Raw genomic sequence first — 19,181 nt, forward strand, 5'->3', positions numbered from 1 at the left:
TATTTTCAAATGCAATCTCTTCATGTGTCCGGTTTATTTTAATTTGCAGGCCACAAATCATTATTTTTAATTGTGTTCGCCCCCCACAACCATACACCCCACCTTACGGCTGAATGTAGCTGCCTACCCCTGCTCTATGGAAAGGACAACAAACACTGAAACAGACAATGAAAAATGAATGTGGAAATATAAATCAATGTTCACTATCAAACCCATAGTCCCTGTCATATTCCAAATTCCCAAAAGAGGGAGCAGTCACCCAATACCAAAATAACCAAAAATATCCTGATCAACCAACCAGCACAAGACAAAAAGATTGAGAAGAGTCCAGTCAAATAGCGTGGAGCTCATTACCATGCGGACCTCTAGCCAGCGATTGGCCGCTGTGAGGAAGAGGGAGGCGATGTTGTTGGCGTCAGTGTACTGCAGTAGTCTCTGTCTGAACCTGGGCTCGTACCTGAGGTAGACAGACAACCAGTCAACAACATGTTTAAGTGCAGAAACACGCAGACTGTCACAGGTCAAAGTGGAGATTGTGTCAACCTGAAAGCCCGGATGGTGGTGAGACCCTCGACCGTCTCTGAGAAGTGGGACAGGAGGGGGAGCTGAGTGCTATCCTCCAACTGCTGAAGGTCCCTGACCAGGGAGAGAGGGAGAGTTAGAGAGGAAAAAAGAGACAGGGAGGATAGGAGGGACGGGGGGGAAGAAAACAAGGTGCCAAAACACTGGCCTTCGAATGAACTGAAACCCAGAGCTCACCTGGAGGCGACCCGGAAGTACTTCTGTATGAAGTAGCAGGCGATGGCTAAGGGCACCAGGGCAATTAGGAACACCGGGGTCACGTAGGAGATGACCCCCAGGGCCGACACACACAGCAGGGTCGATCGAGTCAAACACTCCAGGGTGGCGGGGATGTGCTGGAGACAGAACATTACGTCAGTATCATCTACAACAAGTCTATATAAAGAGTCTCACTTCCCCCTAAGCATATTAGCAACACATAGGGCCAAATAGGCCGTGTGGCTGTATCCTAACGCGACAGTGTAGACATAGTGGGGGGGGCTGACATACCTGATCAATGGTGTTGGTGTCAGAGGAGAACCGGTTGAGGATGCTGCCCAGAGGAGTGGTCTCAAACAGCCTGGAGGAATAAAAAAGGTTCACACCAGACTAACAGTGTCTGCTAGAATGACTTGCATGTAAAATGCAGACGCACAGAGAACTACAGTTTTAATATATGAAGTTATCATCTTGCTGTAAGAAGATAAATCTTTAGTTTAATGTTTTAGTGCTTGCCATTTTGCAGGTGCTTTTATCAAACCCAGTATCCAGGCAATGTCTGTATGCCACTGGTACTGAAAGAAATCATATGAGCATTTTGAGTAATTAAATATTGAGGAATCTAATTTCAAAACAAGAGAACAAAACATATCTTTCTTCCTGGATGTCATCTCATCTAAAATGAGATGCCATCTCATTTAAGTGTAGAGTCACAACAACAACACACATTATTTGTCTGTGATCTGACACTGTGCTGACATCACTGTGGCTTCAGTACAGCAGGCATATGGAACTCTGGCTAATGGGGCGGATCAGATTGTTTACACAGTCTCACCTCGTGACACACACACACACACACACACACAGGTTTTATAAACAAAAGCAAGGACCAGCAATTTAGTACCATTAAAAAAATAAATGTATCCCTAGACTTAACCCTTAAACTAATTCTAACACCAATTCTAACTCTAATTCTAACCTAACTTAACTCCAAGCCTGATAAAGCTTATTTTCAATGTAAGGACAGGCCAAATGTCAATAGTTTTTACACACTGCTCTTTCTGTGGTATTAAACGTTCACATAAAAAGCTATCAATCAAAACCAAAGACACACGCTCACCTCATTGGGGCCAGTATGATCTTGCTGAGCAGGCTGTGGTGTAATTCTTTAGCCACTCTCAGACCGGTCCACTCTACAGCCACCGAGGTGACCAGACACAGAGCGATGCCCAAACAGCAGAGTACACTGAACACCGACAGGTACCAGGAATGACCGAACCCACACTCCTGCAGGACACACACAGAACACACTGGGTGGAGACCGGGCTCCATCTGTGCATGTGTGTGTGGGTGAAACCTAAAATCATTTCAGTTATTTATTTATTACATCAGTATGGTTCTCAAGTTATTAGAGCGTGCAGTAGAATGTACGAAATGTCTTGGTAGAATGTGTCCTCGCTGCACTATCAAGAAGGTGGCCGATGAAATATTCTGCATTGAAGTGGCCCCCCAGTCTCACATAAGGCCCCCAAGACCTTACAGCCTTGTGTTTACGCATGTCATGTGACTATGTGCAGTACATGGTTCACGCATTAGAGAATGTGATACAAACAGAAATAGCTTCACACCCCCTTTCTGTCACAAACACACACACACACACAGTTAGTTCCAACTGAGTAGTTCTATAATGTAATGTTGAGGAAGGGTGACTAATTAAACAGACATTAGCTGACTAGATTGTTAAATTCATAGTCACCAAAGCTGAACCGACTACATTTGAACGTGTAAAAACATGGGCAACAACGCCATCGATCCTTCCATCCATATTTATTTGTTCCTCCTTTTTTATTTATTTGTTCCTCCTTTAACTCTCTCTCTTTCTCTGTGTCAGTATCTGTCTCTCTCTCTATTTCACTGTCTCTCTCTCTCTTTGTCTGTGTCAGTATCTGTATATCTCTCTATTTCACTCTGTCTCTCCTATCCCCTCCTCATCTAAAATCCAGGGCCGTGAAATGAAATGATTTAACCCAGTCAGACATCAGAAACGAACCCCCTGAAACTGTGTAGAATAAAATGACTGGGGAAATTAAAGGGATGTCTCACCAAGTCAAATCATTACCTTTAGATTTCCTTCAAGCCATCCTAATCCTTGAAACTATCCCTTTAAGGGTGTGCTGAATGACCTGGTTTCTGATTCAAGGTCAAAGCAAAGTCTTGGGGCCTGGAGGAGAAGACATATCTGACAGGTTGAATGTCCTGGAAAACACTGGTGCTAATCAACAAGTATGATAAGCACACATTTGGGATGGGATGGGACATGTGTGTGTGTGTATCAAGTATCACTACTGTATATGTGGAGACCATAAATCCCAGGAAGTTCAATCTTATTTACCATCAGAAAAAAGTTGTTTTATTCTTTGGGAATAGAAAGGGGATATTTTAACAAAAATGTGTTTTCGTCATTTAACTAAAATCCTCCAAATTGGAAAGGTGTGGTAATCTCCCAAGATGAAGACCCATGGAACAAATATGGTAACTGCCATGATCTGGGACAGAACAAAAAATATGTTTGTTCCACTTCATTGTCTGGTTCAGCTGGATCCAGTCCTTAAAGACAAGGCCAGAATTCACTCACGTGTTTCAGTGTGTTTTAGCCATAGAAGAATCAGAGGGAGATGGAGCGATGATTGCCCAGCGTGCCTTAAGGTCGCAAGACTGAGTATGCTCTGTGACTCGGTGGAAAGGAGACAACGTTCAGAGCCACCCTGCATTTGGGGGCGTCCTCGATGACTGCAGGACAAAGGGTCAGAGTGTCCCCTCGTGTTCTAAATCGGTTCTACGGAGATAAGATTGTTGAGTGTGTGTGCCTTCATGGTTACCCACGTACCGTGTGTTAATGGGAGAGAGAGAGCGAGATCGCGAGAGCGAGATCTCTTTAGGCTACAGTGAACATGTGTGTGTGTGTGTGTGTCAGCTGTTGTCCCCAAACTCATTTGGCCTCTAGCCTGTAGATGACCGTGTGAAATGTGAACTGCCATTTAGAATAGGACACAGACACACACACACACACACACACAAAACGCACAATCTATTAATAAAAGGAAGGATTTTGTTGCACCAGGATAATAAGGAACTGCAGTGGCTCTAATGTGTGAATGTCACAGCTGGTGTGCGCGCGTGCGTTTGTGCATAAATAAGCCCTAATATGGATATTCCATCACCATAACACGCATACAATTGCCACCGTATGCCATTAGAAAAAAGGCATAATGAGTGACCTAATATGATTATGGAATACTTCATTATAAATATACAATGAGATGGGAGACATTGTCCAAATGAAAGTATCAATCCTATCTTTGTGAGGATGTCATTTATTGGAGCTATCGACAAGCAGCTATAATGTAAAGACGCTTTGGATTTTACACTAAACAATTTGTGTGTTTACTTTAGTAGTCCAAGATGAAATTATTTCTAAGTTAGGTTTACGGTTTGGTGCAATATATACATTGTATATAGAATTTGTTTCTTTATCTATACTATTTTCTTTTGGTTGCCTACAACATTTTCCTATTAGTCTGCACATTCCTTTTCCCGGTCTCTGCTGTTACTTTCTCTACTTCTAAGACGTGTATTTTCAGTTCAATGTAAGGCATTGTCTGTGAACACTTTTCATTTGAAAGCACTTTAGGCAATCTACTGTAACCTTTCAGACAAGGATTCAATTGTGTTTCTAACTGTCCTTCAGCTGTGCTAGATTTAATGCGAAGAGTTTCAAATGGCTTTTTTCGTGCAGACCCAGTTTGCCCATTTATGCAGTGTTAAGTCAACACTTGAGCATAGCTGAAAATCTCAAGACAACAGATGCGTATGGAGACTCCATCTGGGAACCGATAGGTTGTTTGGCAGTGACTCTGGAGGTAAAGACAAAATACTGATTTGAACTAAAAATCTATATTCATTTTGTTGGTTATTGTCCTTTTTCAGGTGTGTTAAACTACTGTCCAAAATCAAGGCTGTAGTTGGCAGGGACTAACATATAAACTAGCATTCACCATATAAACTAGCATTCACCATATAAGCATTCACCATGTCGTTTAAAAGTGAATAGTTAACGCACTGGTACGTTCAATAACGTCACGGACACTCCAAAAGGAAAAGGTTACTGTCCTTTACCTGGAAACTGAGGGGCAACTCCTAAAAGTTATTCTAGGAAAAATGTAAAACAATTTATACTTATTACTCAAAGAATCAATTGAACAACCTACCCAGTCAAAAATCTACCCAAAAAGTTTATTCAAATGGTCCTTTGAGGAACCATTAAAACGGGGGTTCTTTAAAGAACTTAAATTAGCTAATTGAAAAACGTATTTAGTGAACTTACAGGGATTCCATCACAGTTTCAACATGAATAACCCCTCAAGGACCCTCCTAAATCTATTTTTATAATATAAAAAAAACGTAAACACAGTGTATTTAAAAAAAAAGAAATCTGGTTTGGTGGTTCCAAATTGACCTCTGACCTGAGTGGCGGTGCAGTTCCTCCCGGCGGCCACAGTCTTGGCAGTGATGACGTGGGCGGTCCAGTGGGCCAGCCAGTAGTCGATGGCAACCATGAGGGAGTGCTTGACCAGCTGTGACAGGAGGAGAAGCGGCAGGAGGAGGAGCCCGGCGGAGGACAGGTAGACCCAACAGGAGCGCCAGGGGATGGTGGCTCGCTGACGCATGGCTTGGGATAGGTTGTCGTCCTCATCACTGTCCACGGACTCTTCTGGAAGGACGGAGAGAAGAGTCACAGCGGGACAGAGAGGGAATGGGAGGTGGGGCTGCCTCTATACGCACATATGCCCCATCCATTCCATCTATCCATTCCCCCTCCTCTCCCCCATCTGTCCCTCTCTCTCTCTCTTCTCCCTTTTCTTTTCATCTCTCTTGCTCTCTCTCTCTCTCTCTCTCTCCAGGAGGACAGGAAAATAAGTGGGCCTTGAGGAAGGCTCTGTTTCAGCTACTGACTGACACACAGCCGCTCAGTGGGAGAGAGATGCACAGAGAGAGCGGGAGGGGCAGGGGACGAGAGGGGGTGGGGGCAGGGGACGAGAAGGTGGTTGCACAGAAAGTTTGGCAGAAACAGAGCTACACCCAAACAGACGGAGCAGGCAAGCCTTCAGTACGGTATTGTTTGGTCCCCGGTGGGCAAAACAAATGCTCGTACAAGTGGTACGGGTGGTTGGGCGGAGGTTGGGCGGAGGTTGGATGGAGCACGGAGGGCAGACGGCACAAGTAGACCACGGAGAGAGCGCCACGGCGTCAATCACCTCCCTCTCAACATACAACACATGCAGCAATGCTCAGTGCCGACATCAACATGTCTACAGGGCAGGCTGGAGGAGGAGGCGAGGAAAGAGAACAAAAGGGATGAACGCTGAGGGAGAACAGAAAAGAAAGCATAGAGCTGGTAAGCTTGGAGCATCGGCAGTCTTCCAGCTGCAAGCCAGTGGGAGCAGGATGGCAGCAACCTGAACAAAGGATCAATCAGGGATCCACAGGTGATCTACGGGGGATCTACAGAGGATCTACATGGGGATCTACAGAGGATCTACATGGGGAAAGAGCAGAGAGCGTAATTGCAGCGCCATGCAACGGACGGATCACCACTCATTAAACCATGCGGTTCGGCCCACACCTGCTTCGGCTAAAATAGCAGCAGGACTCTGCGATTGGAATATCTCACAAGTCCACACCGGGAAGCCACCAGAACACAGGAGACAACAAAGTATAAAGAGCACAGCACCGCTACCAGGACACTGTCACAAGAGCTCGGACTGAGACACACTAACCATACCAGTGGGGTACAGATGCTAATTGTCCTTGTGTTGACTGCCCTGGACAGCAGGAAAAGCAAACCTGCTGTTCGGTATCAATGTTTCAATAAGCCTTCAAAAGGTTATCGTTTCCACTTTTAAACGTCTGAGTTAAAATGTTTTGAGCCCCCTCAAAAAATATATAAATTTCTTCCGTGTCAGTATTATTTCCCTATTCTAGCAAACCTACTTACATTATGATACGACATCTGTAGTTGCTTTTAGATACTGATCTAGAGTCAGTTTTGTGGATGAGGTCATTCAAAGCAGAGAAAAACCAAGTGATTGTTTGAACCAGCGGTTGTCAAACCTGTCCTCAGACACTGGCAGATGTTTCAGAATGTAGTTATAGCCCTGACCTCACCTGAATAATTGAATCAAGGCAGTGATAAATACTTGACAAGCTGAATCACATTTCCTGGCTCTGGAAGACTTCAAATTCATGAAACGGCTGCTGGTCCCAGAAGAGAAGCTTAGCTCTAAACCAGGCTAAGACTCAACTCCCAAGTAGCAGCAGTGTGTTGAATTTCTAATTTTCTTCTTTTTCTATTCAGTACATTGATTATACACCTGGTTTCCTGCCAATGTATGTGAAATTAGGAAAAGGGTAAGAAATCACACCCAACTGGTGCTGTCATTAACACTCTTTACAAAATAGCTTGAACACCCCTGATGACAATAAAAACAGTTTTACACTTCTGCAGTACGTTTTTCAGAATAATGCTAAAAACACTTAATTTGGTCATTTTTTGTCAGTATTTGCATTTACAAACAATTACAAATTCACAAATTCACAAAGAGATCTTTCTGTGATTGGTTGTGGGGAATATAATGATATAGACAAGACATTGGTGTTGTCTAAATGCTGCATTTGAAAAAACACATTCCAACAACTTCCTGTTAATGAGCACATCAACTTACATAGTTGTTGTATTAAACATTTACATACGGTATATCATGTATTTTTTGATTTTTACATATGACCTAATAACCTACAGTATGTAGTTACAACATAGCAGCTAGGGGGATATTGAGGGCATTAGCAACAGTCCAATTCCTAAAATGCTGGATTTCTTTAGAATCACCAATTGCATAATTTATATGGCTTTCTACGTACACTAACCTAAAGGATTATTAGGAACAGCTGTTCAATTTCTCATTAATGCAATTTTCAAATCAACCAATCACATGGCAGTTCCTTCAATGCATTTAGGGTTGTGGTCCTGGTCAAGACAATCTCCTGAACTCCAAACTGAATGAAAGAAAGGTGATTTAAGCAATTTTGAGCATGGCATGGTTGTTGGTGCCAGACGGGCCGGTCTGAGTATTTCACAATCTGCTCAGTTACTGGGATTTTCACGCACAACCATTTCTAGGGTTTACAAAGAATGGTGTGAAATGGGAAAAACATCCAGTATGCGGCAGTCCTGTGGGCGAAAATGCCTTGTTGATGCTAGAGGTCAGAGGAGAATGGGCTGACTGATTCAAGCTGATAGAAGAGCAACTTTGACTGAAATAACCACTTGTTACAACAGAGGTATGCAGCAAAGCATTTGTGAAGCCACAACACGCACAACCTTGAGGCGGATGGGCTACAACAGTAGAAGACCCCACCGAGTACCATTCATCTCCACTACAAATAGGAAAAAGAGGCTACAATTTGCACGAGCTCACCAAAATTGGAAAGTTGAAGACTGGAAGAATGTTGCCTGGTCTGATGAGTCTCGATTTCTGTTGAGACATTCAGATGGTAGAGTCAGAATTTGGCGTAAACAGAATGAGAACATGGATCCATCATGCCTTGTTACCACTGTGCAGGCTGGTGGTGTTGGTGTAATGGTGTGGGGGATGTTTTCTTGGCACACTTTAGGCCCCTTAGTGCCAATTGGGCATCGTTTAAATGCCACGGCCTACCTGAGCATTGTTTCTGACCATGTCCATCCCTTTATGACCACCATGTACCCATCCTCTGATTGCTACTTCCAGCAGGATAATGCACCATGTCACAAAGCTCAAATCATTTCAAATTGGTTTCTTGAACATGACAATGAGTTCACTGTACTGAAATGGCCCCCACAGTCACCAGATCTCAACCCAATAGAGCATCTTTGGGATGTGGTGGAACGGGAGCTTCGTGCTCTGGATGTGCATCCCACAAATCTCCATCAACTGCAAGATGCTATCCTATCAATATGGGCCAACATTTCTAAAGAATGCTTTCAGCACCTTGTTGAATCAATGCCACGTAGAATTAAGGCAGTTCTGAAGGCGAAAGGGGGTCAAACACAGTATTAGTATGGTGTTCCTAATAATCCTTTAGGTGAATGTATATACAGCTCCAGAAAAAATTAAGAGACCACTTCAAAAAAGTTGAAAATGAAAGTTTTGAGTGAGGAACAGAAGCAGTGGTCTCTTAATTTTCACCCTTCTGTTCCTCACTCAAAACCTTCCTTTTTGACTTTTTGGAAAGGAAAGAAAAAAGGTGAAAATTAACAATTAGTTAACAAACAGTATTTAAATTAAACTTTAAGGTTGGAGGTTAGATAGCACCATAAAATAAACAATAAAGGGACATGAGGGATTGTAATCACCAACGTTCTCTTTTTTGCATTAACCTACGTTTTTGACTAAACACACCTTTAATCTCAGCATGCTAAGCATTGTCAAAAACACACTTTACAGGTGGCAATGATAAACCTCGAGAGAATCTCTTTGACTTTTGTCATTTCCCAGTAGTCTATGACCAATCCCTCCAAAGCAAACATCGGGTTCTGCTATCTTTCAATAAAGAGTCAGTCTAGATCTATTGTTATATTTGCAGATATATACCAATTCCCATGGTTTTAAAGGAGATCCCCACATAACAATAGTGGTAGTAATTTCCACTGTCAGCATTCCCACTTATCTCAGCATTCCTTTAACAGCCTGCATGCTAACATTTTATTATATAGGCTCCTATACAATAAGATGCATAACTTTTTTAAGTGATCATATATATATAAATGTGATAGGGAGCTTTTGGGGAACATTTTAATACCATAAAATCTTTGCTGCCACAAAGTGGACATATTTTCCTCCTGCTTGATGGAAGAGTAAACCAGCTGATTAGCACAGCCAGTGTTAAGAACACATTAGCAATTATAATAACAGTCTCGTATGTATCCCTTTTTGAAACACCTAAAAGGGGAGCAGATGACATAACCAGGAAAAGTATTTTACAGATCACTGGATGACAAAGGATGACAGGAGAAAACCATTGATAATAATTGGAGATTATAGACAGACAACACAACACATCTTCAGTAGGATGGGAGACAGAAGCTGTGATAGGAGACTAAAAAGAGGCCCCACATTTCACAGACAGAGGGTCAATCTGTACCCCCCACAGTCTCAACGAACAAAGCAAACAACATGATGTAGATGCTCAGATTAGCTATTTACTTTTGCATAGTCGCACGGCTGGTGAGTGGAATCAACACAAGGCCAAAAGTTAGGTAAAGCTCTGGGGAAAAAAAACGGCTGCCACTCTGTTTAAATTAAACTGGCTAAACGACAATCCACTTCCACAGTACCACTAATCCCAAGATGACCAGTCAGAGGTAAGCAAGGTGACCTCTGTCAGGGTCTGTCAGTTCTAAAGGGAGCAGCGTGAACTTTGACCTCTTACCTTCATCCTCCATTTCAGTTTTAGTGGCTTCCTTGGAGTACATGGCCCTCCGCAGGTTCTTCCGCTCCAACACAGTCATGCTTTCAGCCACTGTCTCCTGGAAAACACACATTAAAGTCCATAGGAATTTAAAACAGAGCAGAGAAAGAGGATCCAAAGTAGCCTAGTAGAATGCATAAACATTTTATGTCACATAAGTACACCTAAACTGCATTATATCGAATTTACCGGCCTATCTTGATTTTAAGCACACACATTCCACAAACATTAAACTAACACAAAACTTTGGTTAAGTAAAAATATGGAATTAATGTTACCATGGCAAAATATGAAAATGCATTGTAAAACAGTGCCCTCTGATAAAAAAGCTACACATTTTAACACATAATGCGAAAAGAACTAGAGCTATTTTCCTTGGACTTTTTCCCAGTCAGATCGGTCCTTTTGCGGTACCTTCTCAAACTCTCCATCCTGGCGATGCATCAGGGTCTTCCACTGGTCAAACAGCTCAGGTTCTGAGTTTTGGATGTCTTTTAGAGTCCCCTCGGTCTGAATGGTCCCATCCTTCATCGCTATGATCTGACCATGGAGGGAGGGAGGGAAGGCATGAGGGAGGGAGGGAGGGGGAGAGACTAGCTGCCTGAATTAGTGACTCTAGATGTCTCTAGATGTGACACTAACCTCGCTCCCCAGGCTATTGTGCACAGAACATGTGAGCCTGGACCAACAACCACTTGATGTTGGCCTTAGTAGCAGGGACCGTGTCATTCTATCGGAGTGACCTTACTCAATTATTCAGTCAATTATTTGTCGTCTTTTGACTTAAGCAAATTAAAATACAAGATGGAAGGTCATTTCGGATGTTTGAGAACCTAAACAACATTATATCTAGTCTAGCCTGTGACAGCCACTTCGCACAACAGACACACTAGCTAGTAGCCTATAACACTAAATTAAATTATCCTTCAATAAGCTAGCTAGTTACTATCGTCACATTCTTTTTCATTGCAGTAAACAGGTTTCAGTGAGGCAGTATCAGGCTTATTCTGCCCAGAGACAGCTCAGTGGTCCTACATGGTGGACAAGACACAATTTCTCATTGCTTTCTTATTGACTAAACAAAGCCAACTTTGACGCATTGTTCAGCCAGACTTTCAATACATTTTGGTGGATATTGTGCCCCCTCCCTCCCTCACACACACAGACTCTATTCTCACCCAGTCAGCATGTGGTAGGTACTGTAGTTTGTGTGTGACCAGCACCACAGTTCTTTTCTCTTCTCTCAGTAGTTTCAGGATGCCCTCCTGCATCAGGTGGTCACTCAGGTGGATGTCCAGTGCTGAGAACGGGTCGTCCTGAAACGCAAAGTGACCGGTCCAAAATAATCCAAAACTATATTGTTGACAATGACAAACAATAGTCCATTGTTCTGTGTTGACCTAAGTTAGTATATTCAGGGATGTCTTACCAGAAAAACCACATTGGTTTGTTGGTACAGGGCTCTGGCTACACCTATACGCTGTCGCTGCCCTCCAGACAGAATGATGCCCTGTGGACACAGACACATTTAACATCATACGAACAGAGATATTATTCATCCCATCACAGCAAACACTTAGCTAGGCTAACACAAACACACACACACACACACACACACACATTTTCATCCCTTTTCCTGACTACATTTTGGTGTTTCACTAACCCTAAAACGAAATCCAATACATAAGCCTAGAAAAGCATTTTGAAAAGTCATGACTTGCAAACAAATGTAATTTTTTTATTAGCGATACCTGGAGGAAGTTAAATCTCTCTGAAAGGAAAATGAATAGCCCTCCCTTCAGCTAAATCCATTTTCATGTGACCCTTCCTGACCTCCTGAAAAAAGCGATGAGCAGGGGGGCTCAGAGGTACAGCGTTTTTTTCTCAATACTGCAAATGTTTTTGATAGGCATGGAGCAGCTTTCCAGAGTTACTCAAATGCCCATAGGACCAGGAGAGAAATGTGTTTTTGCCGGACCGCGTAAGCAGAGCCAGCCAAGAAGAGCAAATGTCTCATACTGAGTGAGTGACTGACTGACTACCCTTTGCATTTTACACAATGCTTAATGGTGTTTAGCTAAATATTCAAACTTGGCGTGACATTAATTCTTAACAAAATGATCTAATTACGAGACGTAATTTTATGTCGAGGTAGTATGTCCCAATCAGTCCCAATACTTGCACACTAGCTTACAATATACAAAACAGTACTTCACCATCCACAATACTTTACTTGTAGTACACAGTATGTACTATGCGATGTGAGATTCAGCCATTGCTTTCGATCGACACAGCAGTTCACATAGCATAGTGGTTGGCTATTCAACTGTCATTGTTTTCTAAAGAAACAAACCAGTCATGTTTCGAATAATTGGTTTAACAATGGAGAAGTATACCGACACTCTGCACATGTATAGCTTACAGGCGTCGTGGTTAAAGACACAGCCCGTCACATAGGAGACGCCAGTATGAATTCAAGGAGAGCAACACCATTCATCCCTTCTAATGTCGGGCCGGACGAACTAGGCCTGCGTGGTTCTTTTTCTTGTTTTGTAAAAGCCTTTTACATGTTAAATGGCTAAAGACTTACAAAAACCAAGTTTAAAAGGGCACAAATCATCCAAATGCTACTTCGACAATGACAAACATAAAAGATCTATAAAAAAAAAATAACAAGTCCAAGGAAGGCCAAAGAATTAGACAAATATTGTAGCCAACAACATGAGGGAAATACTTTTTAACAAGCTTTCCAGCTACTGACTCACCTACATGGCATTGCTCCCTAGTCACTGTGGAGGACAAAATCCTTTTTTGCTTGGTATTACTATGACAAATATGGAGGTTGCTAAAATGTTGGTATCCTTAACACAAATAAGTCTTCTTTTTTTTTGCAGTAGACATTGCTTTTCCAATCAATAGTTACAGACTTATTAAACAGTTTCATCTCCAGCACCTTTCCTATATTCCTCCTTATTACAGCCACACATTGGTGTCTATAACTCTATACTGTTCACGTCCTCCATAAGCCCCAGCTGGCCCAACCTGAGTAGCCCAGCCCAGCAAAGAGGATCGAGTTAATAAGCAAGAGGGAAATACTGTTTACAAATTCAATGCACTACACAAATTGCGATCAGTTCTTTACCATGTACATATTACCATGTAATATCAGAACATTTAGTTGAATTTTGGTCCTGAAAGGTCAGGGAAACAAGTACACACACACACACACACACACCAAGAGAACTAAGTGCCCTCATATTAGCTACCCCTGAGTGGATGTCAGATACAAGACATTGTGTCCTCTCTCTTTCACAAATACCCAATGCTGAGTGCTGAGATTTCTCTGCCCCAAAAGGTTGTTCTTAGATGAGAGTAGTCACACATGGTGTATCAGCATTATCTAAACCATAACATGTTACAGTGTGTGTGTGTGTGTGTGTTTGTGCTGGAGAAAGACAGAAATACTGAATCTCCTCATTTCTTTGTTTCCTGACACTAAAGAGTCACTGCAGTGGAATAATCGACTGCCTCTTCCTAATTGGCTTGGGTGGATTAATGAGCCTCAGTACAAAACAGATAAATATCAAACATATACATACCCACACACACTCTCATACGCACACACACACACACACACACAGAAACGCATGCACAAACACAATCTCTGTTGAACCTGACCTAAACTCTTGCCTGTTCACATTGTCTGTCACAAGATATTAGATCTCACATGGATGCATTGAGAAGGCTTGATACTGACCCATGGGGAGCAGAAAAGAACAGACAAAAGACCTGCGTCTTTTGGTAATGGAACTTCATAAAGATGGAAAAGGATATAAAAAGATATCCAAAGCCTTGCATAATGCCGGTCAGTACTGTTCAATCACTTATTAAGATGTGAACAGTTCAGGGATCTCTTGATACCAAGCCAAGGTCAGGTAGACCAAGAAAGATTTCAGCCAAAACTGCCAGAAGAATTGTTAGGGATACAAAGAAAAACCTCCAGGTAACCTCAGGAAAAATACAGACAGCGTGGTTGTTTCAAGGAGCACAATAAGACGATAATTGAGCAAAAATGAGCTGCATGGTTGAGTTGCCAGAAAGAAGCCTTTACTGCGGCAATGCCACAAAAAAGCCTGGTTACAAAATGCCCGATAACACCTTGACATGCCTCACACCTTCTGGCACACTGTAATTTAGAGTGACAAGACCAAAATAGAGCTTTATGGTCACAACCATAAGTGCTATGTTTGGAGAGGCTTCAACAAGACCTATAGAGAACAGAATACCATCCCCACTGTGAATCATGGTGGTGGCTCACTTATGTTTTGGGGGTGTATGAGATCTAAAGTCACAGGGAATGCAACATGTTATCAGAAAATACTGGCAGACAATTTGCATTCTTCTGCACGAAAGCAACGCATGGGACACCCTTGGAATTTCCAGCACAACAATGTTCCTAAGCACAAGGCCAAGTTGACTCTCCAGTGGTTACAGCAGAAAAAGGTGAAGGTTCTGGAGTGACCATCACCTGACCACTCTGGGGAGAACTCAAACATGCAGTTCATGCAAGACGACCAAAGACTTTGCATGACCTGGATGCATTTTGCCAAGATGAATGGGCAGCTATACCACCTGCAAGAATGCAGGGCCTCAGACAACTATTACAAAAGACTGCACGCTGTCATTGATGCTAAAGAGGGAAATACACAGTATTAAGAATTAATTTGAGCCTGTACATCAGGGGTGTCAAACCGGTTCCACGGAGGGCCATGTGTCTGCAGGTCTTTGGGTTTTCCTTTAAATTGGTTCCCAGGTCAGACCTGAACAACCAGGTGGGGGTAGAAATTAACCAATTAGTGAACTAATTAATCAATCAGGTACAAGGTGAGAGCGAAAACCTGCAGACACTCGGCCCTCTGTGGAACCGGTTTGACACCTGTGCTGTACATGATCCTGCAGCAATGGGTTAAGTCAATTGTTATTTAGAAAAAAAGACAAACATTTTGAGATTGATACCTTTTCTGTGACAGCTAATCAAGTCTGATATTATTAAGAAGAAATCACAAATTACAAACACATATTTTTGAAACTTTCAGTAGTGCATTTCTTGTTGACAACATCATGATCAAGTTAACAAGCAGTACTTGTAAAAGAGATGTGATGGGTTTAATCAGGACAATCTTGAATACATTAAGGTTATCTAAAGGTTACAATCGAATACTCGTCCCGTTGATAGTTACTCTGTAAGTGATAATTTGATGAGACAGGTGGGGTTTGTGCTTATTGACACAAATAGTGATAAAGACAACGACAGGCTGAATTGGGTCACTGACCCTCTCTCCAATCTCCGTCTGGTCTCCTTGTGGCAGGATATCAATATCTGGCTGCAGGGAACAGGCCTCAATGACAGCCTTGTACCTGGACAACATAAGAAACAGATATTTAAATGACGATAGTGATAATAAAACAAATAATCTGCCATCAGGTGGCAAGGCCTCCTAGTGCCTAGGGCATCTGACTAATGCCCAGAAGTTCCTTGTTTCTAATCCCCCTACATCAAGGTGAATGGTTATTGATTATCATGGTAATTGATGTAAATATAATCAGCTTTCATGGCTAAATATTGGTAAAAGAATATTCAATAGACTGGGAACCGCAAATAAGATTAATCCGGGCCAACATGTCATGGTACACTGATTTGACTGTAATTTTACAGGCAACAAGTTAATAAATTACTTTTAAATAAAGTTTACTGTAATCTTTTAGCTTCTCATCTCATTATCTAAGATGGCAAGATGTTAGTAAACGTTTGCATTCAGGCAAAACATCTCAGTAGTTCAACTCTGGAAGTAGATTAGGACGAAAAGAAACTATAAGAAAAATGTAATGGCATGAATGGATTAATGAAGCCTGTTCAGCCTTGGGGATCTTTTACAGAGAGAATGGCAGGAGAGGGGTAGAAAGAAAATTACAAGACGGATCAAAACAAATTAGAGAAAACGCCTGGGAAAAAAAAGAAAACCTACAATTTGAATGAAGGACAGGAGGGCAGAGTACGGACTGAATGGCCTTGGGTTATTTATTGAAGAGAGGGAGAGAGAGTGAGAGCGCTGCTCAAAGGCAGGGAAGAGAAGGGAAGTTAGTGATCCAATGGAGAGAAAGAACAGTAACCTGTGAGAGTAAGTAAATACTACTCTTATGTCTCCATAGCAACAGAGAGAACCCATGGTGAACCCATGGTGCCATGAAATTATCTTTTCAGGTAGCCCATTACGCCCACAGAGAGACAAGATAAGCCCATTAACAAACAGGCTACTGTACCAGCAATTTCTGGGTCACCGTTTATCACAAAGACAGAAAAAAATGTGTCACTGTGCCCGTTAAGTAGCAGCAAACAGCATATGGTGTGGTGAGGATCGGATGGTTAGGTTGACAGGACAGAAACATTCAGCAATTACAAAGAAGCAAAAATAATTAAACATGGAGTGAATTGGAGGTCAGTTAACCCCAGAGCCAACTAATGTTTTACAAGCAGTATATAACCACCTCTTACCTGGTTTTTATCATGGGCATCTCAAAGGTTATGTTCTCCACCATCGTTGCATTGAGCAGCCAGGGCTTCTGGGAAGCGTAGGCCACAGAGCCTCTCTTCCTGTCAATATAAACCCAGTGTCAAGTCCCTTATACACCTGACAACTCCCTGTCCTGAGTAATTTCATTACAAATTCTGTAATGAAATTACCACTTCACCTATTGATTTAATTTCCTTTGTTGGTGGCAGCTCATTTGCCACTAGTATGAGTGTTAAAAAGCGCTAGAAGTTGTCTCTCTCAGATCTAGGAATCGCCAAGAGGTATGGACATTTGAAACGTTCTGCTTTACTGTTCAATAGCAATGGGAGAGAATGGTATTAGCTTGCTTGTTATATGGCGGTTACTTGTGTTGAATAGATACTGTTTGTATTCTTCTGACTGGGGATAACAGTGAATACATCATCTCCAGTGACCATCTGGAGTGAGGCGTCGTGTTGTGTATGCGTACTGGATATCTCCATCACCAGCTGCATCTTTGTCTGATGTCGGGCTGAAATGGCACACACACACACAGACACACAGACACAAACACACACACACACAAAGACACAGACTGTTAACACAAGTAATGTTAAAGCAGAAGCATAAAAAACTAAAATGTCAAGCTGCCCTATGAGCACTTTAGTCGTTTGATGGGTCTCCGGAAAAAATGAAGAGACCACTGCACCTTTTTCTTTCCTTTCCAAAAAGTCAAAAAGGAAGGTTTTGAACCTTTTTCTTTCCTTTCCAAAAAGTCAAAAAGGAAGGTTTTGAGGAACAGAAAATTAAGAGACCACTGCAAATTGAACGCTTCTGTTCCTTACTCAAAACCTTCCACAATGTTTACTATTTGTATTCATAATTAAAATTGAAATATGGAAACTAAACATGATTGGGGAGATCAGGTATTTATCAAATATATACTGTATAAAAAAATATATATTTTGTACCCATCTGTTTTGAACAGCAGCATACTTGACACTAACCAATGAGTAAACCAACGCATACATATTTAACAACTGGGGATATATCCAAAATAGGAGGCGACTATGTTTACCTCATCATTTAAACAAACATCTACAATGGTCTATCCCAAAATGGGGACCCACTTAGGGTTGGCAGGTCGCCCAGAAGTAAAAACATCTGACCAGTAACCAAAAGGTAAATAGATCAAATACCTCAAAAATATAAGGCAGTCGACCCTAATGAGAAGGTGTCAAAGCAGTTGAAAGTTACCACCAAGCTGACCACCGCAGTCTACGCTGGAACCTTGTCTGCGCCACTGGCCAATAATTGTCTGGGAAGCCTACAGTACGAGCAATGCAAATTAGCCAGCGTTGCCATGAGAGCAGCAACAGGGATTTCAGATTGAATTGGGCCTCTGCAAAGCTACTGTTACTGCAGGCTTGCAACGATCTTCAACTCTCCCGAATCCGTCAAGATTTGTTGTGATGAGACAGGGCGGCAGATCCAATTCAATACAACAAAATTAGGGAAGGGAGAACAGTGATACCCCGATCCTTTGTAACATTGAACACGGATCCGCAAGAGTGAAGCCTTGCAGACAATGTGGTTGGCACAGCTAATTGTGTCAATGTTGTTCGTTTTTCAAAGCCATCGACAAAAGTGACAATTAGTTAACAATGGAACGATCCACTCGTCAGTTGTAGAAAGAAACATCATGTATGGAATAAACGGCTTCATCTTGGATACACACTCATTGCACTCTTTAACTGCTATTCACCAGCGTCCTTCATAGCTTGAACTTTACACCAATTATATTGTGAGGCGTGTCAATTATATTCCCTATATCCTTTATCTTATGGTTCTTACAGTTAACATTCAACAGTCCTCCGGGATGGACCAGAGCAACCAAAGATCAGCCATTTTAACTCCATGGGCCAATAGCATGGATTTAACTATTCATTACTCTGATAGCCTTGGCCTGCTAAATTAGTGGTGTTCTCTGGACAATCTCAGCAGGTGTACAAACGTCCACACGTGAACACGCACACGCCACAACCGTGCATGAACATTTCCTGTGTGTGTGTCATGCTGTGAGTGACATCATTGATGGATGACATCCTACACACACCTCTCATCTCCCTCTGAGTCCAGGCTGGGTAAACTGCAGGGAAGAGGAGAAAAAAAACAGAGGTCATTTCAACGTCAATAGGTAGAATATAATTACAATGTCCCTCCGTTTAAAGCTCATAGTTGATACAAAATGTTCATTTCAAATCGTATACTTGCCCTGACCTA

General features: G+C 42.1%; 1 protein-coding gene across 7 annotated transcripts in view; it reads right to left on the reverse strand.

Annotated features, from left to right (window-relative positions):
- Positions 1–19,181, reverse strand: part of abcc8 (ATP-binding cassette, sub-family C (CFTR/MRP), member 8) — a 91,090-nt gene that overhangs the window by 8,995 nt on the left and 62,914 nt on the right. For 3 of the 7 annotated variants that reach the window (XM_034288298.1, XM_034288297.1, XM_034288303.1), the window contains 15 exons: positions 19,015–19,047; positions 17,389–17,430; positions 16,901–16,999; positions 15,681–15,765; positions 11,777–11,857; positions 11,526–11,663; positions 10,762–10,887; positions 10,309–10,405; positions 6,464–6,532; positions 5,304–5,551; positions 1,901–2,067; positions 1,072–1,141; positions 760–917; positions 544–636; positions 355–457 (listed from right to left, as the gene is read on the reverse strand). In XM_034288298.1, the coding sequence (XP_034144189.1) occupies positions 355–457; positions 544–636; positions 760–917; positions 1,072–1,141; positions 1,901–2,067; positions 5,304–5,551; positions 6,464–6,532; positions 10,309–10,405; positions 10,762–10,887; positions 11,526–11,663; positions 11,777–11,857; positions 15,681–15,765; positions 16,901–16,999; positions 17,389–17,430; positions 19,015–19,047 (1,609 nt within the window). Of the gene's footprint in view, positions 1–354; positions 458–543; positions 637–759; positions 918–1,071; positions 1,142–1,900; positions 2,068–5,303; positions 5,552–6,463; positions 6,533–8,315; positions 8,373–10,308; positions 10,406–10,761; positions 10,888–11,525; positions 11,664–11,776; positions 11,858–15,680; positions 15,766–16,900; positions 17,000–17,388; positions 17,431–19,014; positions 19,048–19,181 lie in introns of all 7 variants that reach the window. The other 4 variants (XM_034288300.1, XM_034288302.1, XM_034288299.1 and 1 more) reach the window with 3 other exon arrangements.

The sequence above is a fragment of the Esox lucius genome, chromosome 19, assembly GCF_011004845.1.
Source record: "Esox lucius isolate fEsoLuc1 chromosome 19, fEsoLuc1.pri, whole genome shotgun sequence".
Taxonomy (NCBI): Eukaryota; Metazoa; Chordata; class Actinopteri; order Esociformes; family Esocidae; genus Esox; species Esox lucius.